Genomic DNA, 26,051 nt, shown 5'->3' on the forward strand with positions numbered 1-26,051 from the left:
AGACAGGAATCCGGTTTTCCGCCAAAAAAAAAAGTCTGAAAAAGTGCGAGGATTGTGCTGGAGCATTGTCGTGACGGAGACGCCAATTCCCTTTTGACCGAAGATCCGGATTCTTACACGGAGAAGCATCACGCAGATGACGGAGGAGATCCCTGTAGGACTCACTGATGATAGTTTGACCCTATGGTGAAGATTCGTGGTGTACAAAGAAAGCAGTCAGTATCACTTTGACGTTGCCGCGCACTTGGCGGGCCGTCTATGGTTTGGGTGACGAGGAATCCTTCCACTGTGACGACTGGTGTGTGCTTTCTGGGTCTTACTCAGGACTCGTCACCAGTGATTATGGTGTTTACGAAGTCGTGGTCAGTGTTTATGGAGCCCATCATCTCCTGCGAGACTTGAACACAAAGCTGCCTTCTTGCTCCGCCATCAGCAGCTTCGACAGGAATGTCGCCGACACTCTCTCCATGGCCAAATCATCGGTGAGAATGGAATGTACCGAAAACGTGCTGATGTACACCTCCTTCGCAATTTCTATGATACCCGACGGTCCTGTATTACCACAGCGTTCATTTTGACAACGATCCGGTCAATTTGGTATATTATTGGCGGATGTACCATTCCTTAATCTGTGTGATGACCACAGCATCGTCAAAAAAAGCAGTCCGTATCTTACGAATGGTTTCCACGTAAGTGCCTTCCAGTTTCTGGCAAAATTTGATGCTGTATCGCCGCTCCAGTTGTTCCGTCACTTCCCTGGAATTGAAATCCCGAGGCTAGGACTGAACCCCCTCAATCAATTGCTGTTTTCCGGTAACTGATGCTGTCGACAGGCGGGAAAGGATCCACGCATGCGCACGGAGGTTCAAAGCCGGCTCATGCAACACCGCTATATTCAAATCCAAAAGCTATTCACAAAACAAAAACTAAAAATTGTCGCATACTTTTCTAACAGTTGTCGTGCCAGTGTAACATACCATTGTATTTTTGGTAGCACATCCAACGACAGCACACGGAATACGGACTAAATATACAGTCACCGGAGTGTCACACATGCAGGTTTCTATTGAGCAGTGTAAGATACATGTAGGAAAGGGGACAGCATATACTGCCGTTTTGAGTCACCTTACCAAGATGAAGGATCACGTCATCTCAGGGCGTGGGCTCAAAGTCGTTCTGAGGTCCTCGCTCTTAATTGGTTACTAGTGGTAGAGGATCAGGGAGGGGTCTTCCCAGAAGCAAGAGTCTCAGTTTGATTCTGAGGCACTCCTTCCTGTACAGCATCGGCAGTGACATTCCTCATATCTAAATCTATCCTGCCTTCCTATTGTCCTACCGTCTTAAGAAATAAATTGTTAATTTGAAGCATTTCCAAGTTTACAAACATTTAGACCTGCATATTTATTACTTTCTCAAAATGCACTAAACAAAAAAGCTTCCCAAAATATATGAGTGGTATTTACGTATCTTTGTCACTAGATGGCATATCATTTGTAAAACATCGGAAATAAAATAATACACTGTGTTACAAATGGTTCAAATGGCTCTAATCACTATGGCACTTAACATCTGAGGTCATCAGTCCCCTAGACTTAGAACTACTTAAACCTAACTAACCTAAGGACATCACACACATCCATGTCCGAGGCAGAATTCGAACCTGCAACCGTAGCAGCAGCGCGGTTCCGGACTCAAACGTCTAGAACCGCTCGGCTACAACCGACGGCCACTGCGTTACACTAAACACACAAAGGGCCTGAGCTCACGTAAAGAATAAAAAATTTTATTCGCTCTTGTAGCTGTTGATAATAAGTAATAAGCCTTATTCCTGTCAGATATAACTCACAATATCGTGCAAAAAATCGCAGAAGTCGGACAGTAAATAAATTGCCTGAAACTTGTAAGAAAGATGTAAATAAGTGTACCTGAGAGAAGGATATTAGTAATATCATTTTGCAACACGTGCTACTTCTTTCCTCACACTCACTAACCCCATATAGCGACGTAAATACCCGTCCACAACGCGAATGCTTCTAATGTTAACAATTAATACGTGATCAAGGAATCTGGCGAGTCATGAGTGCTAAGGTCGTGTATAAACGTTCCTAAGTCTTCTTAGGAAATGCAAGCGACGTACGCGAATTCGACTGTGTCGCTCCAAGCGGTTTTAGGCTTGAGAGGAAAGTTTGCAATAGCCCTGACTCCATTCGAGAAAGTTCACATTGATAAAAGTCTCCCACTGTTCAACGGACGCTTGACTTTCAGACATTGCATTCCATCTAAATTAAGCCGTTTTGGCATTAAATTTTAGTTCTCTGTTACAGCGAAATCGCATTTTTATTAGATTTTTAAAATTATTTTCGCGAGGCAGTCGGTGCAAAGTATTTGATAAATTTCATAAAGTACATTATCAGGAGGACGATACAGAGCCATTTAGAGATAAGCTGTTATCATCCGAAGTTGAATCTTTCACGCAACACTACCGGTCTGTAAGCTGATGCAACTAATGCAATAAGAACACAGAAAATATTTGTATATTACTGCGAGCAACCTGATGTTGGACTGTTTTAGGGACACACTCTTTAGGGGTGACTGAATTGATTAAATAATGAAAATGTAGGGTAATTAATACGCGGGAATCCTTTGAGACCTGAAATCAAATAGGAAGTAGAATTTGTTAATGACCTTTTTTTAATATTTTAAAATTGTTGTTTGTTAAATGTGGATAGGCGACTGATACTAAAGTACTGGTGTGCAAAACTTAAAGAGCAAAACAATTTTGGCATGGTGTATAGCTGTCAAGCAATATAATTCGATGGAACGGGGGACATGTATGTAGAAAGAACTGCTACTGTTTTATGCAGAAGGTAACCGAAAGAAATATACAATGAGACAACAGGAATGGCACCTTTATTTCAAGAAAATATTTACAATGAAGTCACCAAGATTCATGGTGATTCCCTGGACATTGCAAATGGTAAGACATTGTTCTTCATATGGTATAGGTGATTACCACTGACGTCTGTGCGTGCTCTGCAATGTGCTCTCATTATGGCCACAAGATTGGTAAGAAGTTCATGTAGGACATTCCTCCACCAGCGCGTTTGGCTACTTCATGATGGTCACTGGTAAATGCGGAAGTTTTAAAGCGTGTCTCCAAAACGTACCCCCAGTGTTATCAATGGGAACATTCAGGGAAGCCCATTTGCTGAACATCCTCCCTTTCTATGGCCTTCTCCATCTACCCTGTTCGATGCCGTCGCGCACTGTCGTCCTCAAAAATGAAGTCAGACGCACATTGGGAAGGAGTACAACGTCACTGGAGTAGTGACCGGTGAGCGTACAGTGTTCTAAGATTTGCAAGTCGGTCGCCAATGGAAAATTATAACTTTCTGCAGCATAACAGCTGGAACACGGAAACGATAATTTTCGACAATATTCGACGTATTCCCATACGAAGAGAGGTGGGGATCACGTAAAAACCACACATGTACATTTTCTGACATGATCGTTTTGGAGGACGAAATGTTACAGTGTAGGGTGGCATAACGTTGCATGAACGTAATGCGCTCCACATACACACATCAAAAAAGTTTTGCATCCCCCCGTTCGCAGAACTACTACAGATAGACGTCGACTGTGGATATTGTATCACAGACACAGTGCCTTTGACTGTTCAGAGATGTCACTAAACCCCACCCCATACAAAGATGTAAACAACCATGCATGAGCAGCGACTATTAGACGGAGGGCGTCGACAGCCTATCAGTTCGAGTCATTCCACCAGGAGGGAGGTACACGGTTCGAGTTGTCTGTAGTTCATCCATGCCTAGACGGTCAATACCACGGTTCGATCGCGTCCGCATTGTTACTTCGTGACAGGAAGGGCTTTCAACAAGGGAACTGTCCAGGCGTCTAGGAGTGAACCAAAGCGATGATTTCCGGACATGGAGGAGCTACAGAGGGAGACGAACTGCGGGATCTACGACGAATAGCTGTTGAGGAGTGGGCAATCTGGACCAACAGTGCCTTGGTGGACTTGTGGATAGTACGCGACGACGAATACAGGCATGCATCCATACAGAGAGGACGTGCTCATGGAAATTAGAGATACCTGTGTATGCAACAATCTCCACTACCACCTCTGAATGTCAGGCTGTATGGAGGTACAACATGCAATGTGTGGTTTCATGAGCAATAAAAAGAGCGGAAATGATGTTTATGTTGATCTCGCTTCCAGTTTTCCGTACAGGCTACGGAACTCTCGGAACCGAAGGAATGAAAAACATTTCTTGATGTGTGTATTTTGAGAAGGTACAGTAGCGGGTCATCGTTACTCTGACACTGTATATCTTCCCAGTCCATGTCTTCGGAAAGTTAATTCGGCCCTGACCTCGTAGTTATGGACGACAACGCACTAGCGCATCGAAGAGCGTAGGGAACTCTTCTACCGGAAGGGTATTCTGCAAATGGACTAGGCTTCCCGTTCGCCGGAATTGAATTACAAGGAGTACTTAGCAACATGTCCACATGCACCATCGTCCATCCTGCTCTCGTCAACCTGACTGGTGGAGGAACTGTAGATAATTCACCTCCACTGGGCTCGAACAAAGATGCATGAGCGCACTGCACAACTGGTGGGTAATATCCTTGACTCTGTGTTTCATGTAATGTGCGGTGCGCTCGGTCGCCTGTTAGTTGTGCAGCCTTGGGCATTCTTATTAAATTCATATCAGCGGGAAGTTGAATTTTAGGGCAGCAGATCTGATATTTTTGAATCGGGAAGAATGTATATGGAATACTTTACTTCTTTATAAAGGTATTTGATTCCAGAATGAGATTTTCACTCTGCAGCCGAGTGTGCGCTGATATGAAACTTCCCGGCAAATTAAAACTGTGTGCTGGACCGAGGCTCGAACTCGGGACCTTTGCCTTTCGCGGGCAAGTGCTCTACCGCGAAAGGCAAAACTCCCGAGTTCGAGTCTCGGTCGGGCACACAGTATTAATCTGCCAAGGAGTTTCATATCAGCGCACACTCGGCTGCAGAGTGAAAATCTCATTCTGGAAACATCCCCCAGGCTGTGGCTAAGCCATGTCTCCGCAATATCCTTTCCTTCAGGAGTGCTAGTTCTGCAAGTTTCGCAGGAAAGCTTCTGTACAGTTTGGAAGGTAGGAGACGATGTACTGGCAGAAGTAAAGTGTGAAGACGAGGCGTGAGTCGAGCTTGGGTAGCCCAATTGGTAGAGCACTTACCCGCAAAGGTCCCGTGTTTGAGTCTCGGTCTGGCACACAGTTTTAATCTGCCAGGAAGTTACAAGGTATTTCTTTGGTTGCATTTACTATGAAGAGTTTTGGAAGAATATGTCAATTTTAAAACGCAAGAAGGAAGTGTTTATTTCTCAAAACTGTTAACTGAAGAAAATCTTAATCCCTTAGGTAACCAACAGTTTTCATGATTTGTCTTGAGTTCTTTATTTTCATTATGTCAAAAATTAGGACTTTTTTTGGAATGTCTGATATTTCTGTAATGACAGAATTTTGTAATTGTCATGGTCTTATTATTTTGTACAGTCATTTTTGACAATAATCACAGTTTAATTTTTCAACAAAGACTTTCTGTAAATTGAAACCATCCCCCATCATTCTTGATGAGGTTTTGACTATATTGTCGTGTGTGCATTGCACTTTACACCACAGTCAGACACAGACTGTTTCTGAGAAGCAAAGAAAAGCTTTTGCGTTTGCTGATTTCAATTTGCTTTCCAGAACGTCGGCACTGCTGACACAAAACATTATGCAAAGCTTCAGCCAAGTTATTGTTATTTCAAAGAAGATCTCACTTTCCTGATCAAGTAGTACGTCGTCGGATTTTCAAGTGTTGTACTAAGAGAGCAGATTAGTTTACAGTGAACAGTGTTGGTTATCCTAAAAATTTATTTTCTGCCATATTGAACAATATATTATTTTGTGGTTAACTGAGACATTGCATTTCATGATACGTAACTTCCATAACGAACGTCAACATTGAGTTTCAGTTAAGTAGGTTTCACTGAGTACATAATTAGTTTCTTTTGGGATTCAATTAGATTCATTGTCATTATTTCAGATTCAGCCTTTCATGAAGATCTAAGTTTTGTTTCACGACACTGTTCACATATGCATCACACGGCCGACCAGTTTAGCCCAACAGTTGAAATCGATACTTAAAGACACGTTACATGAGAAGAAAGCTTTTGAAAAAAAAAATAGTTCAGTATTCAAATATATATATATAAATTACATACAAACCTCCAACTGCAGTGTAGTTGTAGTCTTTTAGTAAATGTCAAATTTCTGTTCCTGTCACAAATATTTCTTTCAGTTACCTTCTGCACTCTGCAGCAACAGTTCTGTCTATGAATCGTCCACGAAAAATCGAGCCATATTATTTGTCATTGGCATATGATTCGAAAGTTACTTTCTACAGTACGTTTTTGACCTTACTCTAGTTACTTATGCCGCGTAGTTACACTGTTAATTTTCCCTATAGTTATTCCATCTCATCCAGAAACTGAAAAGTTACAAATTTTCGCCAAGATAGTGTTTTCCATACAAGTAAGCCTCTGGCGGAACTTTGACCATTGCGTGGGGAATGGACACATGAGATAAGCCAACAATCATCGCTTTTCATTTAATGCAAGGCCCTTTGACCTCTCCGTTTTGCGCTCTGAATAGAATTCACATCCCGTATCGCATCACGTCGGAGAGGCGGCTTCAGTACAAAGGACTGAACTAACGGGCTTGCGTAGCATTCTCAGAAGCTGTTGAGATAACTCCAGCTGGCGGAAAAAATGGCCCCCCTGAGGAAAATCGACTGTTTATCGTGAGTGGCGAGGTTTCAGAAGGCACGCAAAGCTAGTGTTCGCTGTGAGACTAGTGGGTCATCCTCTGCAGACAGTACACGTCTCCCACCGTTAATGGAGTCAGCCTCTAGCAGAGACCTACAGCTTAGGCCCTGTGTTGCCGTAGCTTCCAGAATGCCTAAGGCCAGAAAAATTCGAAGAAACTCGACGGTTCTATCGAGTGAAGCGAGTAATAATTTCGGAAAGCATTGCGGTAGCAATTTCGTGTCGCTCAGAACGCTGATGGATGTCTTACAATTGGACGCCACTACCACGACTTGGGTATCCGTGATCTACCCCAACTATCCGGCCGGGGAACGGGAACATGCAGTTTAAGTGGAACCAGAAGTACGTGACCTTCATGGTGACTAGTTACTGACAGGTGAATATTAAAGGCTACCTGAAAATACCCGGGATTCTATTCCGCAGCCTCTGGGTTTTCAGGAAAGCGCTTTACCACTAGAGCCTCTGGTCCGATGTAATTACGATGGTAACTTGCCGTTAAGACCGCAACCGAACCACTGATTCCACTGTGCCACCGCTGACGTAATCTTTCACCTTCTCTTAACGTGTCCGGCGCGTGCTGCCGCATCCGAAACTCTGTCCGTGCAGATTTTCAAAGTACTGCGGCTGAATGGACGACTAGTGATGGTACAGACAGCAAACCGCTTAGCTTGCGTGTCCTCTAACTTTCAAGTATGTCTGTACTTGCGCACAGCTAAGCTCGTCGGTGGCACAATTGCACATCGATAGCTACCAGCTGTGCCTGCTGTGTCGCCTATAATAACCATGAAAATTTGTGTCTGTTGCAAATAAATTTGTAGCAGAAACAGATGCTGAATGACAGCAAATGGTTTTGAGCCTGCGCGCCAGGTTTATTGTGCGTGAATGCTTGTGAGTGTCCACAGAAAAGCCTATTGCTGTCGCAGTGACACAACGGTAGCAGCCGGTTGAGCGTTTGCGTTTGGCTAACGTGTGCAAGTAGGATTGTGTACGTGCGAGGTAAACTCATTTCTAATGCAACTGTACAGCGACAGCTACCAACTGTATTAAGTGTGTATACTTGGCGTGTGCGCAAATAGTCACTGGCGCAGCACCAAAACGACAGCAAGTATTTGACTTTCCATGAATGGCTTGTGTATGGATGGTTGTGTGTGTATGCGCAGATAAACTTCTCGCTGGCGCTGCAGCACGACAGCAAACCATTACGGCTGCTAATCTGGCTGTAACGACCATGAATGTTTTTGAGTGTCTTCGCAGATAAACTCACTCCTGGCACGACGACACAATTACAGCTGTGGGCCTAGCTTGCATATGTGGATAACGGCTGTATACATCGTCGTCTGTGTGTGTGTGTGTGTGTGTGTGTGTGTGTGTGCAGTGTAATACACCATTTCAAAAGCGTCTAAACCATGACGTGTCCACTAAACGGACATTTGTCTTTCTCTTTTTTGTTTAATTTATTTATTTATTGGAAGAAGTGTAACTGAAAAACATTTCAAGTTTACTTAGCTGATTGTCTTAAAATTGGCCACCCTGTCTTCTTTTCCGAGGTATGATAGTCTCAGATTTTTGCTATACGAAGAAATGGCATAGTATCAGGTTCACCGAGTAGGTGGTTCACTATCCACAAATGAAAACAGTTGAATGTTGTGTATTCATAAATTCGTCGAGGGTTGTGTTACAAAATATGGCCTACAAAATGTTCAACCGAGCGAGGTGGCGCATTGGTTAGCACACTGGACTCGCATTCGGGAGGACGACGGTTCAATCCCGTCTCCGGCCATCCTGATTTAGGTTTTCCGTGATTTCCCTAAATAGTTTCAGGCAAATGCCGGGATGGTTCCTTTGAAAGGGCACGGCCGATTTCCTTCCCAATCCTTCCCTCACCCGAGCTTGCGCTCCGTCTCTAATGACCTCGTTATCGACGGGACGTTAAACACTAACCACCACCACATCACAAAATGTTTCTCAAGACCGTTGTTTCAACAACTAAACGTGACTACCCTTTAAAACTGTCTTTCCAATGCTCCCACCAAGTGCGAGCAATGATCCTGTTAAACAAGGAATTTAGTCATTTCAAACATATTTTAAATTTTTTTTACACAAATGGACATTTAAATATTATGAGTGTTTATGTAAATATTTGTGCACATGATTTAATGAAATTATTGTTTAAGTTAACTTTAGTTGTACGAGTGTTAATATATATTAAATGAAATTATAACAGGTCTTCAATAAGTAACTGTGCAGTTTCCCTTCAACGTACCTCATGGAAAGTAACCACTTGAAGCCAAGTAGGGTGAACGCGGAGGCCAGAGACCTCAAGAGATGAGGCGGTCATCAGAGTCGTGCAGTCACGCGATGTGCAATCACTCCATCCTGTTGGAACCACGCGTTCTCAATTTCTTCCTCATTCACCTGGGAAGGGCTCCAGAATGCAGCTCCAGTACCGTTCTACATTTATGGTGTCCTGAAAGAAGATCAGTCCAATGATAGGCTTACGAGTCACGACGCACCGAACACTAAACTTTTGATCTTGCACTGGGGACACCTTAAATTCATGCGGATTCTCTATAGTCCACACACGACTGTTCTGCCCATTCACGTAACCGGACAGGTGAAATCATGCCTCAGCTGTGAAAAACATTGTGTCAAGAATCCACTCACCATTGTCCTGCAGGAAGCACAGAAACGAATTGCAAAAGTTCACGCGCGCCGTGCGATCGGCGTCTCTCAATTTATGTGCATGACGACATTTTGTACGAATACATGGACAATGACCCCCCCCCTCCTCCCATGCACAATTGACCTTGCTGTTGGTGGGGAGGCTTGCGTGCCTCAGCGATACAGATGGCCGTACCGTAGGTGCAACCACAACGGAGGGGTATCTGTTGAGAGGCCAGACAAACGTGTGGTTCCTGAAGAGGGGCAGCAGCCTTTTCAGAAGTTGCAGGGGCAACAGTTGTGGATGATTGACTGATCTGGCCTTGTAACACTAATCAAAACGGCCTTGCTGTGCTGGTACTGCGAACGGCTGAAAGCAATGGGAAACTACAGCCGTAATTTTTCCCGAGTGAATGAAGCTTTACTGTATGGTTAAATGATGATCGCATCCTCTTGGGTAAAATATTCCGGAGGTAAAATAGTCCCCAATTCGGATCTCCGGGCGCGGACTATTCAAGAGGACATCGTTATCGGGAGAAAGAAAACTGGCGTTCTGCGGATCGGAACGTGGAATGTCAGATCCCTTAATCGGGCAGTTAGATATAGTGGGAATTAGTGATGTTCGGTGGGTGGAGGAACAAGACTTTTGGTCAGGTGAATACAGAGTTATAAATACAAAATCAAATAGGAGTAATGCAGGAGTAGGTTTAAAAATGAATAAAACTATAGGAGCGCGTGTAAGCTACTATAAACAGCATAGTGAACGCATTATTGTGGCCAAGAGAGACACGAAGCCCACGCCTACTACAATAGTACAAGTTTATATGCAAACTAGCTCTGCAGATGATGAAGAAATTGATGAAATGCATAATGAGATAAAAGAAATTATTCAGGTAGTGAAGGGAGACTAAAATATCATAGTCATGGGTGACTAGAATTCGACAGTAGGAAAAAGGGAGAGAAGGAAACATAGTAGGTGAATATTGATAGGGGGAAAGAAATGAAAGAGGAAGCTGTCTGGTAGAGTTTTGCACAGAGCATAACTTAATCATAGCTAACACTTGGTTCAAGAATCATAAAAGAAGGTTGTACACATGGAAGAATCCTGGAAATACTAGAAGGTATCAGATAGATTATATAATGGTAAGACAGAGACTTAGGAACCAGGTATTAAATTGTAAAACATTTCCAGGGGCAGATGATGACTCTGACCACAATCTATTGGATATAAGCTGTAGATTAAAAGTGAAGAAAATGCAAAAAGCTGGAAATTTAAGAAGATGGGATCTGGACAAACTGATTAAACCAGAGGTTGTACAGACTTTCAGGGAGAGCATAAGGGAACAATTGTCACAAATGGGGGAAAGAAATACAGTAGAAGAAGAATGGGTAGCTCTGAGGAATGAAGTAGTGAAGGCAGCAGAGGATCAAGTAGGTAAAAAGACGAGGGCTAGTAAAAATCCTTGGGTAACAGACGAAATTTTGAATTCAATTGATGAAAGGAGAAAATATAAAAATGCAGTAAATTAAGCAGGCAAAAAGGAAATCAAACGTCTGAAAGGCAGGAAGTGCAAAATGGCTGAGCAGGGATGGCTAGAGCACAAATGTAAGGATGTAGAGGCTTATCTCAATAGGGGTACTGCCTACAGGAAAATTAAAGAGAGCTGTGGAGAAAAGACAACCACTTGCATGAATATCAAGAGCTCAAATGGAAACCCAATTCTAAGCAAAGTAGGGAAAGCATAAAGGTGGAAGGAGTATATAGAGGGTCTATACAAGGGCGACGTACTTGAGGACAATATTCGGGAAATGGAAGAGACTGTAGATGAAGACGAAATGGGAGATGAAATACTGCGTGAAGAGCTTCACACAGCACTGAAAGACCTGAGTCGAAACAAGGCCCTGGGAACAGACTACATTCTATAGGAACTACTGACGGCCTTGGTAGAGCCAATCCTGACAAAACTCTACCATCTGGTGAGCAAGATGTATGAGACAGGCAAAATAACCTCAGACTTCAAGGGACTATAATAATTCCAATCCCAAAGCCGGCAGTGTTGACAGATGTGAAAATTACCGAACAAACAGTTTAATAAGCCACAGCTGCAAAATACTAACGCGAATTATTTACAGACGAATGGAAAAACTAGTGGAAGCCAACCTTGGGGAAGACCAGTTTGGATTCCGTAGAAATATTGTAACACGTGAGGCAATACTGACCTTACGACTTATCTTAGAAGAAAGATTAAGGAAAGGCAAACTTAGGTTTCTAGCATTTGTAGACTTAGAGGAAGCTTTTGACAATATTGACTGGAATACTCTCTTCCAAATTCCAAAGGAGGCAGGGTTAAAATACACGGAGCGAAAGGCTATTTACAATTTGTACAGAAAGCAGATGGCAGTTGTAAGAGTCGAAGGACGTGAAAGGGAACCAGCGGTTTGGCAGGGAGTGAGACAGGGTTGTAGTCCTTCCCCGATATTATTCAATCTCTATATTGAGCAAGAAGTTAAGGAAACAAAAGATAAATTCGGAGTAGGTATTAGAATCCATGGAGTAGAAATAAAAACTTTGAGGTTCGCCGATGACGTTGTAATTCTGTCAGAGACAGCAAAGGACTTGGAAGAGCAGTGGAATGGAATGGACAGTGTCTTGAAAGGAGGATATAAGATGAACATCAACAAAAGCTAAACGAGGATAATGGAATGTAGTTGAATTAAGTCGGGTGATGCTGAGGGAATTAGATTAGGAAATGAGTAAAGGAGTAAAGTAGTAAAGGAGTTTTGCTATTTTTGGGAGCAAAATAACTGATGATGGTCGAAGTAGAGAGAATACAAGATGTAGACTGGCAATGGCAAAAAAAGTGTTTCTGAAGAAGAGAAATTTGTTAACATCGAGTATAGATTTAAGTGTCAGGAAGTCGTTTCTGAAAGTATTTGTAAGGAGAGTAACCATGTATGCAAGTGAAACATGGACGATAAATAGTTTGGACAAGAAGAGAATAGAAGTTTCGAAATGTGGTGCTACAGAAGAATGCTAAAGATTAGATGGTTAGATCACATAACTAATGAGGAGGTATTGAATAGAATTGGGGAGAAGAGGAGTTTGTGGCACAACTTGACCAGAAGAAGGGACCGATTTGTAGGACATGTTCTGAGACCTCGAGGGATCACAAATTTAGCATTGGAGGGCAGCGTGGAGGGTAAAAATCATAGAGGGAGATCAAGAGATGAATACACTAAGCAGATTCAGAAGGACGTAGGTTGCGGTAAGTACTGGGAGATGAAGAAGGTTGCACAGGATGGAGTAGCATGGAGAGCTGCATCAAACCAGTCTCAGGACTGAAGACCACAACAACAACAACGAAAGGAGATCGGCTCAATGATGCGTTTAGGAGTTACGGCGCACCAAACACCAACCTTTTGATCATGGAGTGAGGACACCTTAAATTCATAAAATATCTGGTCCAATATGGTTCAAATATGTTAAACAATGGAAAATGTTGTATTAGTAATTGAAAATCACATCAGTCATTACTTACCACACCACCACATGGTACTGCACAGTTACTTTCTGAACACTCGGATAATTTAGAAGCTAAATAGGGCTCGATTATTACAGAAATTTGCTGTTTACACTTGCGCGGAGAGATTGATACCCGATGGTATCGCATATTTCGTGATAAGCATTAGGCTTGATTACGTCACAAGAGGTAAACTCGTCACTGGCTCGGCAGCACAACGACAGCAGCACGCAGAATCTCCGTATCCTGCACTAACGTGGATGCACACCTATATGTGTTGCCAGGTGAACTCGTCGCTGACGCAGCGCCACAACGACAGCAACCGGCTGAGTCTGCGCGTCCGCCTGCAGCAGAGCAGCTTCTCGGCGCGCGGCGAGCTCTCCCTGAAGTGCGTCGCCTTCCTGTCCTCTGTATACCGCCGAGTCGCCGAGAGGGACATCGGCGCCACGCCACAGCCCTACCCGCAGAAAGGTGAGGAAGCCCCTCTGCCGCCCTCGCACGGGAAGTCAAGGCTAACGTCGATATTGAGTTGCTCGAGGTTTCTAACGTAGGAGTTTCAGGGTCCAGAACTTTCCAACGCGTGGAAGGGCCGACCACACTAGTTAGGTTCTTCCTTTGAATACACGAAATTGGCCGGGAGATGTAAGACAAGTTACTTAGTCACAAGCAGAACATGCGGGATATCATACTGGGTGTCCTATGTAAGATCGCTAAGCGGGTCTAGGGCTTCCACTCAGTCCCTTGTTAACCAGTAAGATGTGGCAGTTGAAAACAGCTAAACGGAAGCTGAAGTTTTACCTTTCAAGAAAGTTTCTCACGGGAGAATCGTACAAAGATTCTCGTATGGACGACGTAGTGACAAGAATCCCTGGTGTGCCGCGCGGGATTAGCCGAGTGGTCTGGGCGCTGCAGTCATGGACCGTGCGGCTGGTCCCGGCGTAGGTTCGGGTCCTCCCTCGTCCATGGGTGTGTGTCTTTGTCCTTAGGATAATTTAGGTTAAGTAGTGTGTAAGCTTAGGGACTAATGATCTTAGCAGGTAAGTCCCATAAGATTTCACACACATTTGGACATTTTGAACGTCCCTGGTGTAGAGGAAGAACTAAAACATTTGAAAACAATTAAATCATAAGGGCCGGATGGAATCCCAGTTCGGTTTCACAAACACTACTGTACCGCCTTAGCTCTTTATCTAGCCTACATTTATCGTGAGTCTCTCGCCCAGCACAAGGTCCCAAGCGACTGAGAAAACGTGCAGGTGACACCAGTATACAAGAAGGGTAGAAGAACGGATCCAACAAATTAAGACCAAAATCCGTAACTGAGATTTGTTGCAGAACATATTCTTAGTTAGAATATAGCAAACTTTCTTGGCACTGAGAAGTTTGTATCCGCGAATTAACATGGTTTTGGAAAGCATCGCTCGTGCGAAACTCATCTTGACCCTTTCCCACATGAGATACTGAGAACTAAGAAAGAAGAATAGCAAGCAATTTCCATATATCTAGATTTCAGAAAAGCACTTGTCACGGTGTCACATTGCAGGCTGTTAACAAAGTTACGGGCCTAAGGCATAAGTTTACAGGTATGTGAGTGGATCGAGGTCTTCTTAAGTAATAGAATCCACTATGTTGTCCTCGACGGTGAGTGTTCGCCAGATACAAGTGTATCGTCAGGAGTGCCCCAAGGAAAAGTGGTAGGGCCGCCGTTTTTCTTCATATACATAAATCACTTGCAGCGCAGGGTGGGCAGTAATCAGGGGTTGTCTACCGACGACGCTGTGGTGTGCTGTAATGTGTCGAAGTTGAGTGACTGAAGGAGGATACAACACGACTTAGACAAAATTTCTAGTCGGTGTGATGAATGGCGGCTAGCTCTAAATGTGAAAAAATGTAAGTTAATGTGGGTGATTTGAAAGAACTAACCTGTAATTTTTGGTTACAGTGTTACTAGTGTTCCGCTTGACACAGTCAACTTGTTGAAATATCTGGGCGTAACGTTCCAAAACGGTATGAAATTGAATGAGCATGTGAGAACCGTGGTAGGCAAGGTGATGGTCGACTTCAGTTACGGGATAATTTTATGAAAGACTGGTTCATCCGTAAAGATGACCGCATTTAGGACGCTCGTGCTAGCTATTCTTGAATACTTTTCGAGTGTTTGGGAGCCGCACCAGGTCAGATTGAAAGAAGACGTCGAAGCAATTAAGAGACTGTCTGCTAGCTTTGTTACCGGTAGGTTTGAACATGTACGTGTTACGGAGCTGCTTTAGGAACCCTATTGGGAATCCCTAGAGGAAGGTGACGTTTTCGAGAAACACTACTGAGAAAATTTAGAGAATCGGCGTTGCGAGCTGGCTGCCCAACGATTCTACTGCCGCCAACAAACATTGTGGATATGGACACGGAGATAAGATTCGTGAAGTTAGGGCTCATACGGAGGCATATAGATAGTTGTTTTTGCCTCTCTCCGTTTGCGAGTGGAACAGGAAAGGAAATGACTAATAGTGGGGTAGAGTAACCCCCGCCACGCCCCTTACGGTGGCTTGCGTAGTATCTGTGTAGATATAGATATAGATCTGTACCGTTTTTAGTTGCCTTAATTTGTAATATCTAAATTGTGCCTACTAGGCTTACAGAATATGTGACATAATGGACTGGATGACCGGACATACATTGAGACATCAAAGAAATACTTCAAGGTATCTGAGGGAGATGTTGAGAGTAAAAATTATTTGGGTGGGGGATGTGCGGAGCATGGAATATGTTTAACAAAAAATTAAAAACCTTGGGTGTAAGTGCTATTCTCACATGAAGGGTATGGCACGTAAGAGGAAGAAGAAACTCCACAGTGACATACAAATTTGTAGTCATACTACTTCTTCTTCAGCACTTCAAGTATTAGGCACCTGCTTTTACTGTGCTCATCTCTTCCGTGACATTCCCAAACGACTACAACCTAAGGTGCGGTAAAACAGGACCCCAGCAGCGACTGCGTAGAGCTCAGCATAGCGATAGGAGACAGTGGAGGTGAGGGCATCACATGAGTCGGAGAACGTTCTCCGTATTTTGCTGGCACCTATTGAAAGCCGCGGTCACCACTGATCATAGGAGGTAAGCCTCGTCCTGGTTCAAATGGCTCTGAGCAGTATGGAACGTAACATCTATGGTCATCAGTCCCCTAGAACTTAGAAATACTTAAACCTAACTAACCTAAGGACATCACACAACACACAGCCATCACGAGGCAGAGAAAATCCCTGACCCCGCCGAGTATCGAACCCGGGAATCCGGGAGTGGGAAGCGAGAACGCTACCGCACGACCACGAGATGCGGGCAAGACTATATGCATCACTTACAACGAACAGGAAGCTTTCAGTATTTTCTGTAAATTTTTAACGTATCATTTCCCATCGAGTATATTTTGTCTGACAGAGAAAACGCAAGTGTTTCGCCTCACCCGCAACGGGGTGCATAAATGCCTCCTTCACAGTTTTACATGAGATGCGGCACGCCGGGCTTCCATTCCTGTGTCAATTTCTTCAACTCGCACCACAATTTGCAGTCATCGTAGTCAATTATTTGTCGGATATAGTGAAGTCTCTGACTTTCCCTATATATTTTACCCTCTACCGTTCCTTCTAGCACACGGAAGTTATTTCCTGGTGTCTTCATTCATGTATTACCAACCAATGTTCTCAAAATGTTACTTTCTTCTCCAGTTTCGTGGAGGTCAATCTCATTCCGTATATTATTAGTTCACCTAATTTTCAACATCCGTCTGCAGCATAACAAACACTTTGATGGCCTCATTTTACTGTTTTCCTACAGTCCATTATTCACTTATATAGATCCCTGTGGTCCGAATGTTCACACTGACAAATTTTTTTCTCAAATTATTTCCGGCATTTCTGATACTAGGAGACATCTTTCGGTTAGAAACACCCTTTTTACTGTATTAACCTGCCTTTTTGTCTTCCTTCCTTCGTTCGTCACGTATTATTTTGCTTCCAAGGTAGGAAAATCCCTTCTCTTCTTCCAGTTCGTGGTGACTGTAATTATGATGTGAAGTTCACCGCTAACGTCCTTCCATACTCGCAATCGCTTCTCTGTGGTCAGTAGACTGATCATTGAATTCAAGAGGTCCAGAAGTTCTTCTTGACTTTCACTGAGAATAGCAATATCATTAGCGAGACTTAGCACTGATATTGGTTCACCATGAATTTTAGTTTTATTCCTGTACATCCTTGTTGTTTCCTTCTATGCACATTTTTAACAGTGAATTGCATCCTGTCTTAAACCCTACATCTACGTAGATATTCCTCAAGCCATCGTACGGTGCATGGTGGAGGGTACTCCGTACCACAACTAGTCATTTCTTTTCCTATTCCACTCGCAAACAGAGCGAGGTAAAAACCCCTGTCTGCATGCCTCCCTATAATAACTCATTTCTCGAATCATATCTTCGCGGTCCCTATGTTCAATGTTTGCTGGCAGCAGCAAAATCGTTTGGCAGTCAGCTTCAAATGTAGGTTCACTAAATTTTCTCAATTGCGTTTCTCGAAAAGAACGTCGCCTTCCCTCAAAGGAGTCCCATTTGACTTCCCGAGGCCCATCCGTAACACTTAAGTGTTGTTCGGGGCTACAGGTAACAAATCTAGCGACCCGCCTCTGAACTGCTTGGATGTCTTTCTTCAATCCGACCTGGTAAGGCACCTAAACACTCGAGCAAGACTCAAAATTTGGTCACACCAAAGTTCTGTATATTTTGTCTCCTTCACGGGTGAACCAGTCTTTCACAAAATTCTTCCAATAAACCGAAGTCGACCATCCGACTTCCGTATCACAGTTCTCACAAGCTCGTTCCACTTCATATCACTTTGTAATTTATCTAAAAGAGTTGACTGTGCGAAGCCGGACACTAGTAATACTGTAACCGAACAGTACAGGTTTGTTCTTCCTAAACATCCGCATTAACATAAATTTTCCCACATTTAGAGCTGGCTGCCATTTACCACACTAACTATAAATTCTGTCCACGTCGTCTTGTGACTTTCTACACTCACTCACCTTCGACACATTACCGTACACCACAGGGTCTTCAGCGAACAATCGCAGACTGATGCCCACCCTGTCGGCCAAAACTTTTATGTATAAAAACGGCAGCGGTTCTATCACACTTCCCTGGGGCTCTCCGGGCGGTACCCCTGACTCTGATGTATACTCGCCGTCGAGGACCACATACTGGCTTCTATCACTTAAGAACTCTTCGAACCACTCACATGTCTGTGAACGTATATGGCTGTACCTTCCATAACGGCCTGCAAGGTGGCACCGTGTCAAATGCTTTACGGAAATCTAAAAATATGGAACCTACCTATTGTCCTACATCCATGTTCGCTGTGTATCAAATGAAAGAAGGGCTACCTGAGATTCAACCGAGCGATGCTTCTTAACCCTGCTGCTTCGTGGGCATAAGTTTCGCCGTCTCAAAAATGGTTCAAATGGCTCTGAGCACTATGGGACTTAACTTCTGAGGTCATCAGTCCCCTAGAACTTAGAACTACTGAAACCTAACTAACCTAAGGATATCACAAACATCCATGCCCGAGGCGGTATTCGAACCTGCGACCGTAGCGGTCACGTGGTTCCAAACTGTAGCGCCTAGAACCGCTCGGCCACCTCGGCCGGCTCAGTCTCAAGAAAGTTTATTATGTTCGAAGTCAGAATATGTTCAAAGATTCTGCAGCAAATGGAAGTTAGTGGTGTTGGTCTGTAATTTTTGTTGGTCCGTTCTTTTGCCCATCTTATATACAGGAGTCACTTCCGCATTCTTCCAGTCGCTTGGAGCGTTGTGCTAGGGGACAGATTCGCCATAAATACAAGCTACGTGAGAAGCCAGTGACATAGAGAAAACTCTGTATAACCGAATTAGGATTCCATCTGGACCTGATGATTTATTTGCTTTCATACCTTTCAGTTGTTTCTCTACGCAAGAGATGCTTGTTACTAAATCGTCCATACGGGAGTTTGTCGGATGGTATGCTTGTACGATTCTTGAACGTGAAATTTAAGACTTTTGCTTTCGTTTTGCTATTCTCAACTGCCAAACCAGACTGGTCAAGAGGGGGCTGAATGGGAGCCTTAGACCGGCTTAGCAATTTTACAAGGAATACCATCACTTCGTTCTTGGGGTTCAATTCGTACTGTTCTCTCTGTATTTATGTACATCGATAAAACTAAATGTAAGGACGTCAATATCTTGAGTCAAAGAGTAATTACGCTATTAAACGTGGCGACAATAGCGGATAGGTCGAAAGTGTACGCCGAAGGCCCCAGCGAGTTCGAATAAAAGACTGATGGCGCGATGGAGGTGAAGTGAAAGTGAATATGAAGGACGTAGCTGATCCAGTATTATACAGTGAGATCCATTATTAGATGCAAACAGAGCTTTGGAAGACTCGATATCAAACAACGGGGAAGGAATATTTAACTGTCCTTGGGAATTCCAAAAATTAAATTATTCCGTTTGGTTTGTTGAATCAATGAGACTTGAGCCAACGGCATGGCCGCAGTGGTAATGCCGGTTTCCGTCAGATCACCTAAGTTAAGCTCTGTCGGTGTGGTCTAGCACCTGGATGGGTGATAATTTGGTTTTCCGGTCTCTCTTGGCAAGAGGGGCGCACTCAGCACTTGTGAGGCAAAGTGAGGAGCTACTTGATTGAGAAGTAGCTGCCCCAGTCTCGTAAACTGACAAACGGCCCGGAGAGCGGTGTGCTGACGGCATGCCGCTCCATATACGAATCCAGTGACGGCTGTGGGATGAGGATGACACGGCCGCCGGTCGGTACTGTTGGGCCTTCCTTCCGAGGCCAATTCGGACGGAGTTTCTTATGAGACTTCCGGAAAAATATCGTGCACCCAATGTCACAGATAGCATGGGCGGATAGAGTCAAAGACTGTTATACAGTCAACTCAGCGGTAATGCAGCAAAGTTGGTCACGTGATCAGTAAAAAGAATAATATGTTAAGAAAATTGAAAGATACAAGATCTGATGTTCCACTTCATAACATTGTATGCCCAAGACATGTGAAAGAAACATGCACCTTCAAAAGATTCCTCCACATAAAATGTCTTGGAAAATATAACCTGGTGTTAAACGCTCGAAATTCTCAAAATAATATAGGTAAAATGGTGTGCCTCATGTTCCATGATGTCCATATAGTTTCATAAACGTTACTCCACGTTTCAGATCCGATGATGGCACCTTCAGAGTGCTGAAACCGGTCATCTAATAAATTATATTGAAGCTATCATGGCTTTTCAATTATTTTAAAAACCGAGTGATCGCCCCACGACAAACCATCTGTTCACTGCATAATATGGGTAAGCTACAGGGAAAGACGGGTAATACACCATCTACATAGCAACCAGAACGTTTCTTATCTTCTAGAATCAAGACGTGCACCAGTTATCGTGTGCTGCTCTTTGCTATTTCATTTTCATTATTATTGTAATAAATTCATACTATGCTATTTGTTTCGTGTTTTATTTGTTCAGTGTCCTTCCTAGTGTGTCGTAACAGTCATATATCTCTTAATCGCCGAGGAATAGTTGTTGCACAATTTTAGTCACACAGTGTCCGTGGTACACTGCTTCATATTACCACTGCTGATGCACCGGCAATGATAGTTCAAGTATACATGCCGACGTCGGAGGCGGAAGATGAAGAGATCAGTTATATGAAGTTACCGAATGAGTAATTCAGTATATAAAGGGTGATCTAATAGACATGGGGAACTGAAGTTGTGTCGTAGGGGAAGCACTAGATGGAAGGGTTAAGGTACTATATGGGCTTGGTAATGGGGATAAGAGAGGAGAAAGACTGAGTTCTACCAAAAATTTCAGCCAGTAACAGAGAATACTCTGTTCAAGAATCACATGAGGAGGAGATATATTTGAATCCGTCCCGGGGACACGGAAGATTCCGAAATCAGATACTGGAGTGTAAGGCGTACCCAGGAGCAGATAAAGACTCAGATAACAATTTGGTATTGGTGAAGTCTAACAGACTAGTCAGTAAAAATAATTGCGCTACGAAGTGGCATATGGGAGTACTAAGGAATGAAGAAATGCATTTGAAGTTCTCTAAGGCTACTGATACTGCGTTAAGAAGTAATTCAATAGGCGTTTCAGTAGAAGAGGAATGGACATCTCTAGAAAAAGGGCAATCACAGAAGTTGGGAAGTAAAACATAGGTACAAATAAGTAACTGCGAATAAGTCATGGGTAGCACAAGAAATAATTTAGTTGATCGATGAAAGAAGGAAATAAACAATTTTCAGGAAATTCAGGAATGAAATAAATGGGAAGTGCACAGAACCTAAGCTGAAATGGAAACATGAAAAGTGTGTTAAAATCGAAGAAGACTTGATTGCCGAAGCACTCACTCACCATATAGAAACATCAAAACAATCTTCGGTGAAATTAAAAGCAGTGGTGGTAACATTAAGAGTGGAACAGAAATGCAACAGTTAAATTGAGAGGAGAGAGAGGTTAGGTGGAAAGAGTGGAAAGAGAAGAAGAACCGAGAGTCCGCAGGGAAGAGATATGGGATCCCGCGTCAGAAACAGAAATTAAAAGAGCTCTGGGCGACTTGATACGAAATAAGGCAGAAGAGATAGGTAACATTCCACCGGAATTTCTAAAATCACTCGGCGAAGTGGCAACAAAGTGACTGTTCACGTTGGCCTATAGAAAATATGACTCTGACGATATACCACCCGACGTTTGGAAAAGTATCGTTCACACAGCTCAGAAGAATGAATGATCACACAAGGGCGAGAATTATCGCTCTGTCACCTTAAAAGCTCATGCAACCAAGTTGCTGACACGAATAATATCCAGAAGAATGGAAAAGAAAATTGTGGATTGCTAGGTGACGATCAGTTTGGCTTTAGGACAGGTAAAGGCACAAGAGAGTATTTCTGACATTGCTGGTGATAATGGACGCAAAACTAACGGAAAAATCAAAACACGTTCATAGGATTTGTCGACCTGGAAAAGGTGTAAAATGGTGCGAGATGTTCGAAATTCGGAAAAAAATAAGGTAAGGTATAGGGAAAAGTGGGTAATACACATCATATCCATGAGTCAAGATGAAACAATAAGAGTCGAAGATAAGGGGGAAGTGCTCGGATGAAAAAGAGTGTTAGTCAGTGATGTAGTATGCCGCCCCTACTGTTCAATCTATGCATCGAAGGAGCAGTGCTACATAAAAGGAAAGAATTAAAATTCAAGGCGAAAGTATATCAATTATACGATTCGCTGATGAAAGTGCTATTCTGAGTGAAAGTGGGTAAGAATTACATGATGTGTTGAATGTAATGAACAGTCTAATGTGCACAGAATATGGATTAAGAGTAAACCGAAATAAGGCGAAAGTAATGATAAGCAACAGAAATGAGAAGAGCCAGAAACTTAACATCAGAACTAATGGTCACGAAGCAGATGAAGTTGAAGAATTTTGATACCTTGACAGCAGAGTAACACCGATGACGGACGAACCAAATACATCAAAAGTTGCTAGCGCTGACAAAGCACGGTATTCCTGGCCAAGAGAAATCTAATATTATCAAACATAGGCATTAATTTGGGGAAGAAATTCTGAGAATGTACGTTTGGGGCAGTGCATTGTATAATAGTGAGACATGAACTGGGGAAGAACCGAAACACAAAAGAATCGAAAAATTTGAGATGTGGTACCGGCCGGAGTGGCCGTGCGGTTCTAGGCGCTGCAGTCTGGAGCCGAGCGACTGCTACGTTCGCAGGTTCGAATCCTGCCTCGGGCATGCATGTGTGTGATGTCCTTAGGCTAGTTAGGTTATTTCTAAGTTCTAGGCGACTGATGACCTCAAAAATTAAGTCGCAAAGCACTCAGAATCATTTGAGATCTGATGCTACACAAGAATGTTGAAAATCAGGTGGACTAATAAGGTATGGAATGAGGAGGTTCGCCGCAGAATCGGCGAGGAAACGAAGATATAGAAAACACTGAAAGAAAAAGAGACAGAATGATACGGCGTGTGTTAAGACATCAGTGAATGACTTCCATGGTACTAGAGGATCCTGGAGAGGGTAGAAACTGTAGGGGAAGAGTAAGACTAGAAAAGATCCACTATATAACTGAGGATGTTGCTTGCAAGTGCTATTCTGAGACGAAGAAGTTTTTGTTTTTGGGACACTGGAAGCTGTGCCTTGAATAATATTTAAGAAAAAGAGTCCATGCCATTTCATTTCTCTTATGACTGTAAAGGGCACCCACAATTTTTTATAATTCTGTGATGCCTCGACCATTCTTCCTATAACAGGGCTTTCTTGTAGCCGTTAACTTCCTATTTAGCAGCTATAGTGTTTATCATTGTTTGCCGAACCGTCTGACTTTCCTTAAATATTAAGTGAAATTTAGCTCTAAATTCATACCACAAAGAAAAACGGGCAACAGAAGTGTAGCTACTGAACTTCAGATCGACCAATTAGCGGTTAAACCCTACTAAATATATGCTAATAGTCCTCTTTCTTAAAAGTTACGGTAGATAGAGATCAGAGGGAAAGGGAAGGCGTGCAAATATACACTTTTTAGCAAAGGTGAGCGAATTAAATAGCTGCATAAAAGTCATATACTTACATACAAAATTTATAACCCCATAGTTCGCTACAACAAACTTTACTAACGGAACAATTATGGTTATTTAGTAAGGATTGGGTTCATTAAGGAATACAACATGAAAGTCCATTGCTTATGTACATTCTCAGAGAAACCAAGAGCAAAATTTACCATTTTCCATTTATGAATGAATCGTCGAAGATGACTTGTGACTCTCACCGAAGAGTATCGCGGAAGTTAACTGGGCATAACGTTGCCTGAAGTAAACCATGACGAAGAACAAGCTCGTTTACATCCGATTGTAAGTGACACGGTAGGTGAAATGTTATTCGCAGCGATCCAGCACTGCTATTAACGATGGAGGTTAATCAGTATAGAGACTCCTGACTCCAGACTGAAACACCTAAGATGAAAAAATGCACACATCCAGCACACAAGCAACACACAATGCAGCTCTCTGTCACAGCTTGTATCGTCCGCCCTCCGGTAACTTTTCTACAGACCCCAACTACCCTGCCTCTGCTACAGACAACGAACTAACTTGATGGAGACGCACTGACCCATCACCAGGACGAGTTTCCCAGCAATAGCAGCTGCCCTCTCCAGTCAGGAGATAGGAGAGACAATGCCTGGCACATTCGTCTCAAAGTTTTTCACTCTGTTTAACGTTCAACATTCGAACAAAACCTCCCCTGTCCTAAGCTCCTGGAGAGTCAATAGTGACAAACTCAGACACCCACCCGCCAGGGTGGCGTCTCGAGCCAACTATGAAATTTTAGGTGCCGTTCCCAGGCTTCTACTGCAAAGTAAAACTAAGAATTTTCATCTTAATTCACCTATTCGCATGCGTTATAAATTACACCGAGATTCATTCGATCCAGCTGTCATCCATGTTTAGGACAAGTACAAAGATACAAAGTGTGCTGGATGTTATGTGGTAAATATGAAAATAAAACCAACTCAATGTCGTTTCCCAGCGTGATCTTCCTCCTTGCCACGTCAAATATGAAAAAACACAGGCATAGAAACTATGTTCTGCTTTCTCTATCAAGACAAAAATTGTAAAACCACAAATTTACTCGAAATGTGTACAGTTCTTTATTACGTTGGCCATACAGCCGTTGTATCCGGCGTCCTACATTCAACAAATTGTTCAACAGGTTGTTTGAATTCACATTTCTTAATTAGAAGAACTTTCTTTTCCACTTATTCATTGCAGATTACCCTACCTTATAATACTTTTAGACACTCTCCAGCTAGATCACTGAGCGCGGTTGTGTGGCGGTAATTAATTGGACAAGTATTGCGCAGGACTGTGGTTCAAGTTACCATCCGACTAGGTATCTTGTGATTTTCCTTTATTGCTTCACGCAAGTTCTGCGTGGTTCCTTTCAAAGGGGTCTCTGAAATCCTTCCCACTACTTCCCTAATGCGAACTTGATCTCCACCTGTAATAACCTAGTCGTCAACGTGATGTTACACCCTAATTTTCGCTCCTGCCATGCTTCCAGCGAAGATCTGTCATTCCTTGTTAAAGTTCGCCTGTCATAAAGGAAACAGTGCAATTTAAACAGCAAAGGAAAGCTATCTTTCGGGTTTCCCATGCCCCTCTACCGCAACGACAACTTTATGGGTAGTATGGGTGTTGGATCGTCTTCTGCGAGTAGAATAAACACATATTTGGATCACACGTGCTTAGCTTTTTTTTTTTTTAAGCATCTGCAATATAACAATTCTGGCGCTGTTTACAAATATGCTTAACAAGGCCGTAAACAGTTGTCATGTTTAAAACTGTAGTTTTATTACTCACATTTTTTGGCTCCCAAATTATTTCCATGCGCTCTTTTCCACTGTTCTTCTATGCAAACATTCTCGATTTTTAACACAGTGCACTGCACTGACATGAAATGTTTTCTCGTTCGCATGTTTTTATCCACCCATATTTTTGTGACTCTGATACCGCCCGTCAGTTTCCCTCTGTTCTTTTTTCTTTATTTGTGTCGTGTATGTTGGTACATGTCAGCTGAATTTTCAGCAGATTCATTTCGCAAGAAGGGTGATATATAACCTCTCCTTGCATTAAAAAGGTAAAATAACAGAGATAATCAGGGAAGTGACTGAAACCTGTAGGTTAATGGCATATTTACTCCACTCCATTGTTGCTGTTGATAGTAACAGTAGTTGTAGCCGGCGGCAAGCAGCTTTCATAACGCCGCCGATTTACAGAGGACGTAACCTCGATATCTTCAGCACTGTGAATCGACAGGGATATCGCTGGCAAGATAAGGGTCTTCAGTTGAGGCGCAGAAGTTGGCGTG

At 43.0% G+C, this 26,051-nt stretch overlaps 1 protein-coding gene across 1 annotated transcript in view; it reads left to right on the top strand.

The window, feature by feature from the left end:
• The window catches only part of LOC126278521 (uncharacterized), a 351,012-nt gene that overhangs the window by 308,774 nt on the left and 16,187 nt on the right, over positions 1–26,051 (top strand). The window contains exon 5 of the mRNA XM_049978688.1: positions 13,354–13,540. Coding sequence (XP_049834645.1) covers positions 13,354–13,540 — 187 coding nt within the window. The remainder of the gene's footprint in view (positions 1–13,353; positions 13,541–26,051) is intronic.

Source organism: Schistocerca gregaria, chromosome 6 (genome assembly GCF_023897955.1).
Source record: "Schistocerca gregaria isolate iqSchGreg1 chromosome 6, iqSchGreg1.2, whole genome shotgun sequence".
NCBI classification, from domain to species: domain Eukaryota; kingdom Metazoa; phylum Arthropoda; class Insecta; order Orthoptera; family Acrididae; genus Schistocerca; species Schistocerca gregaria.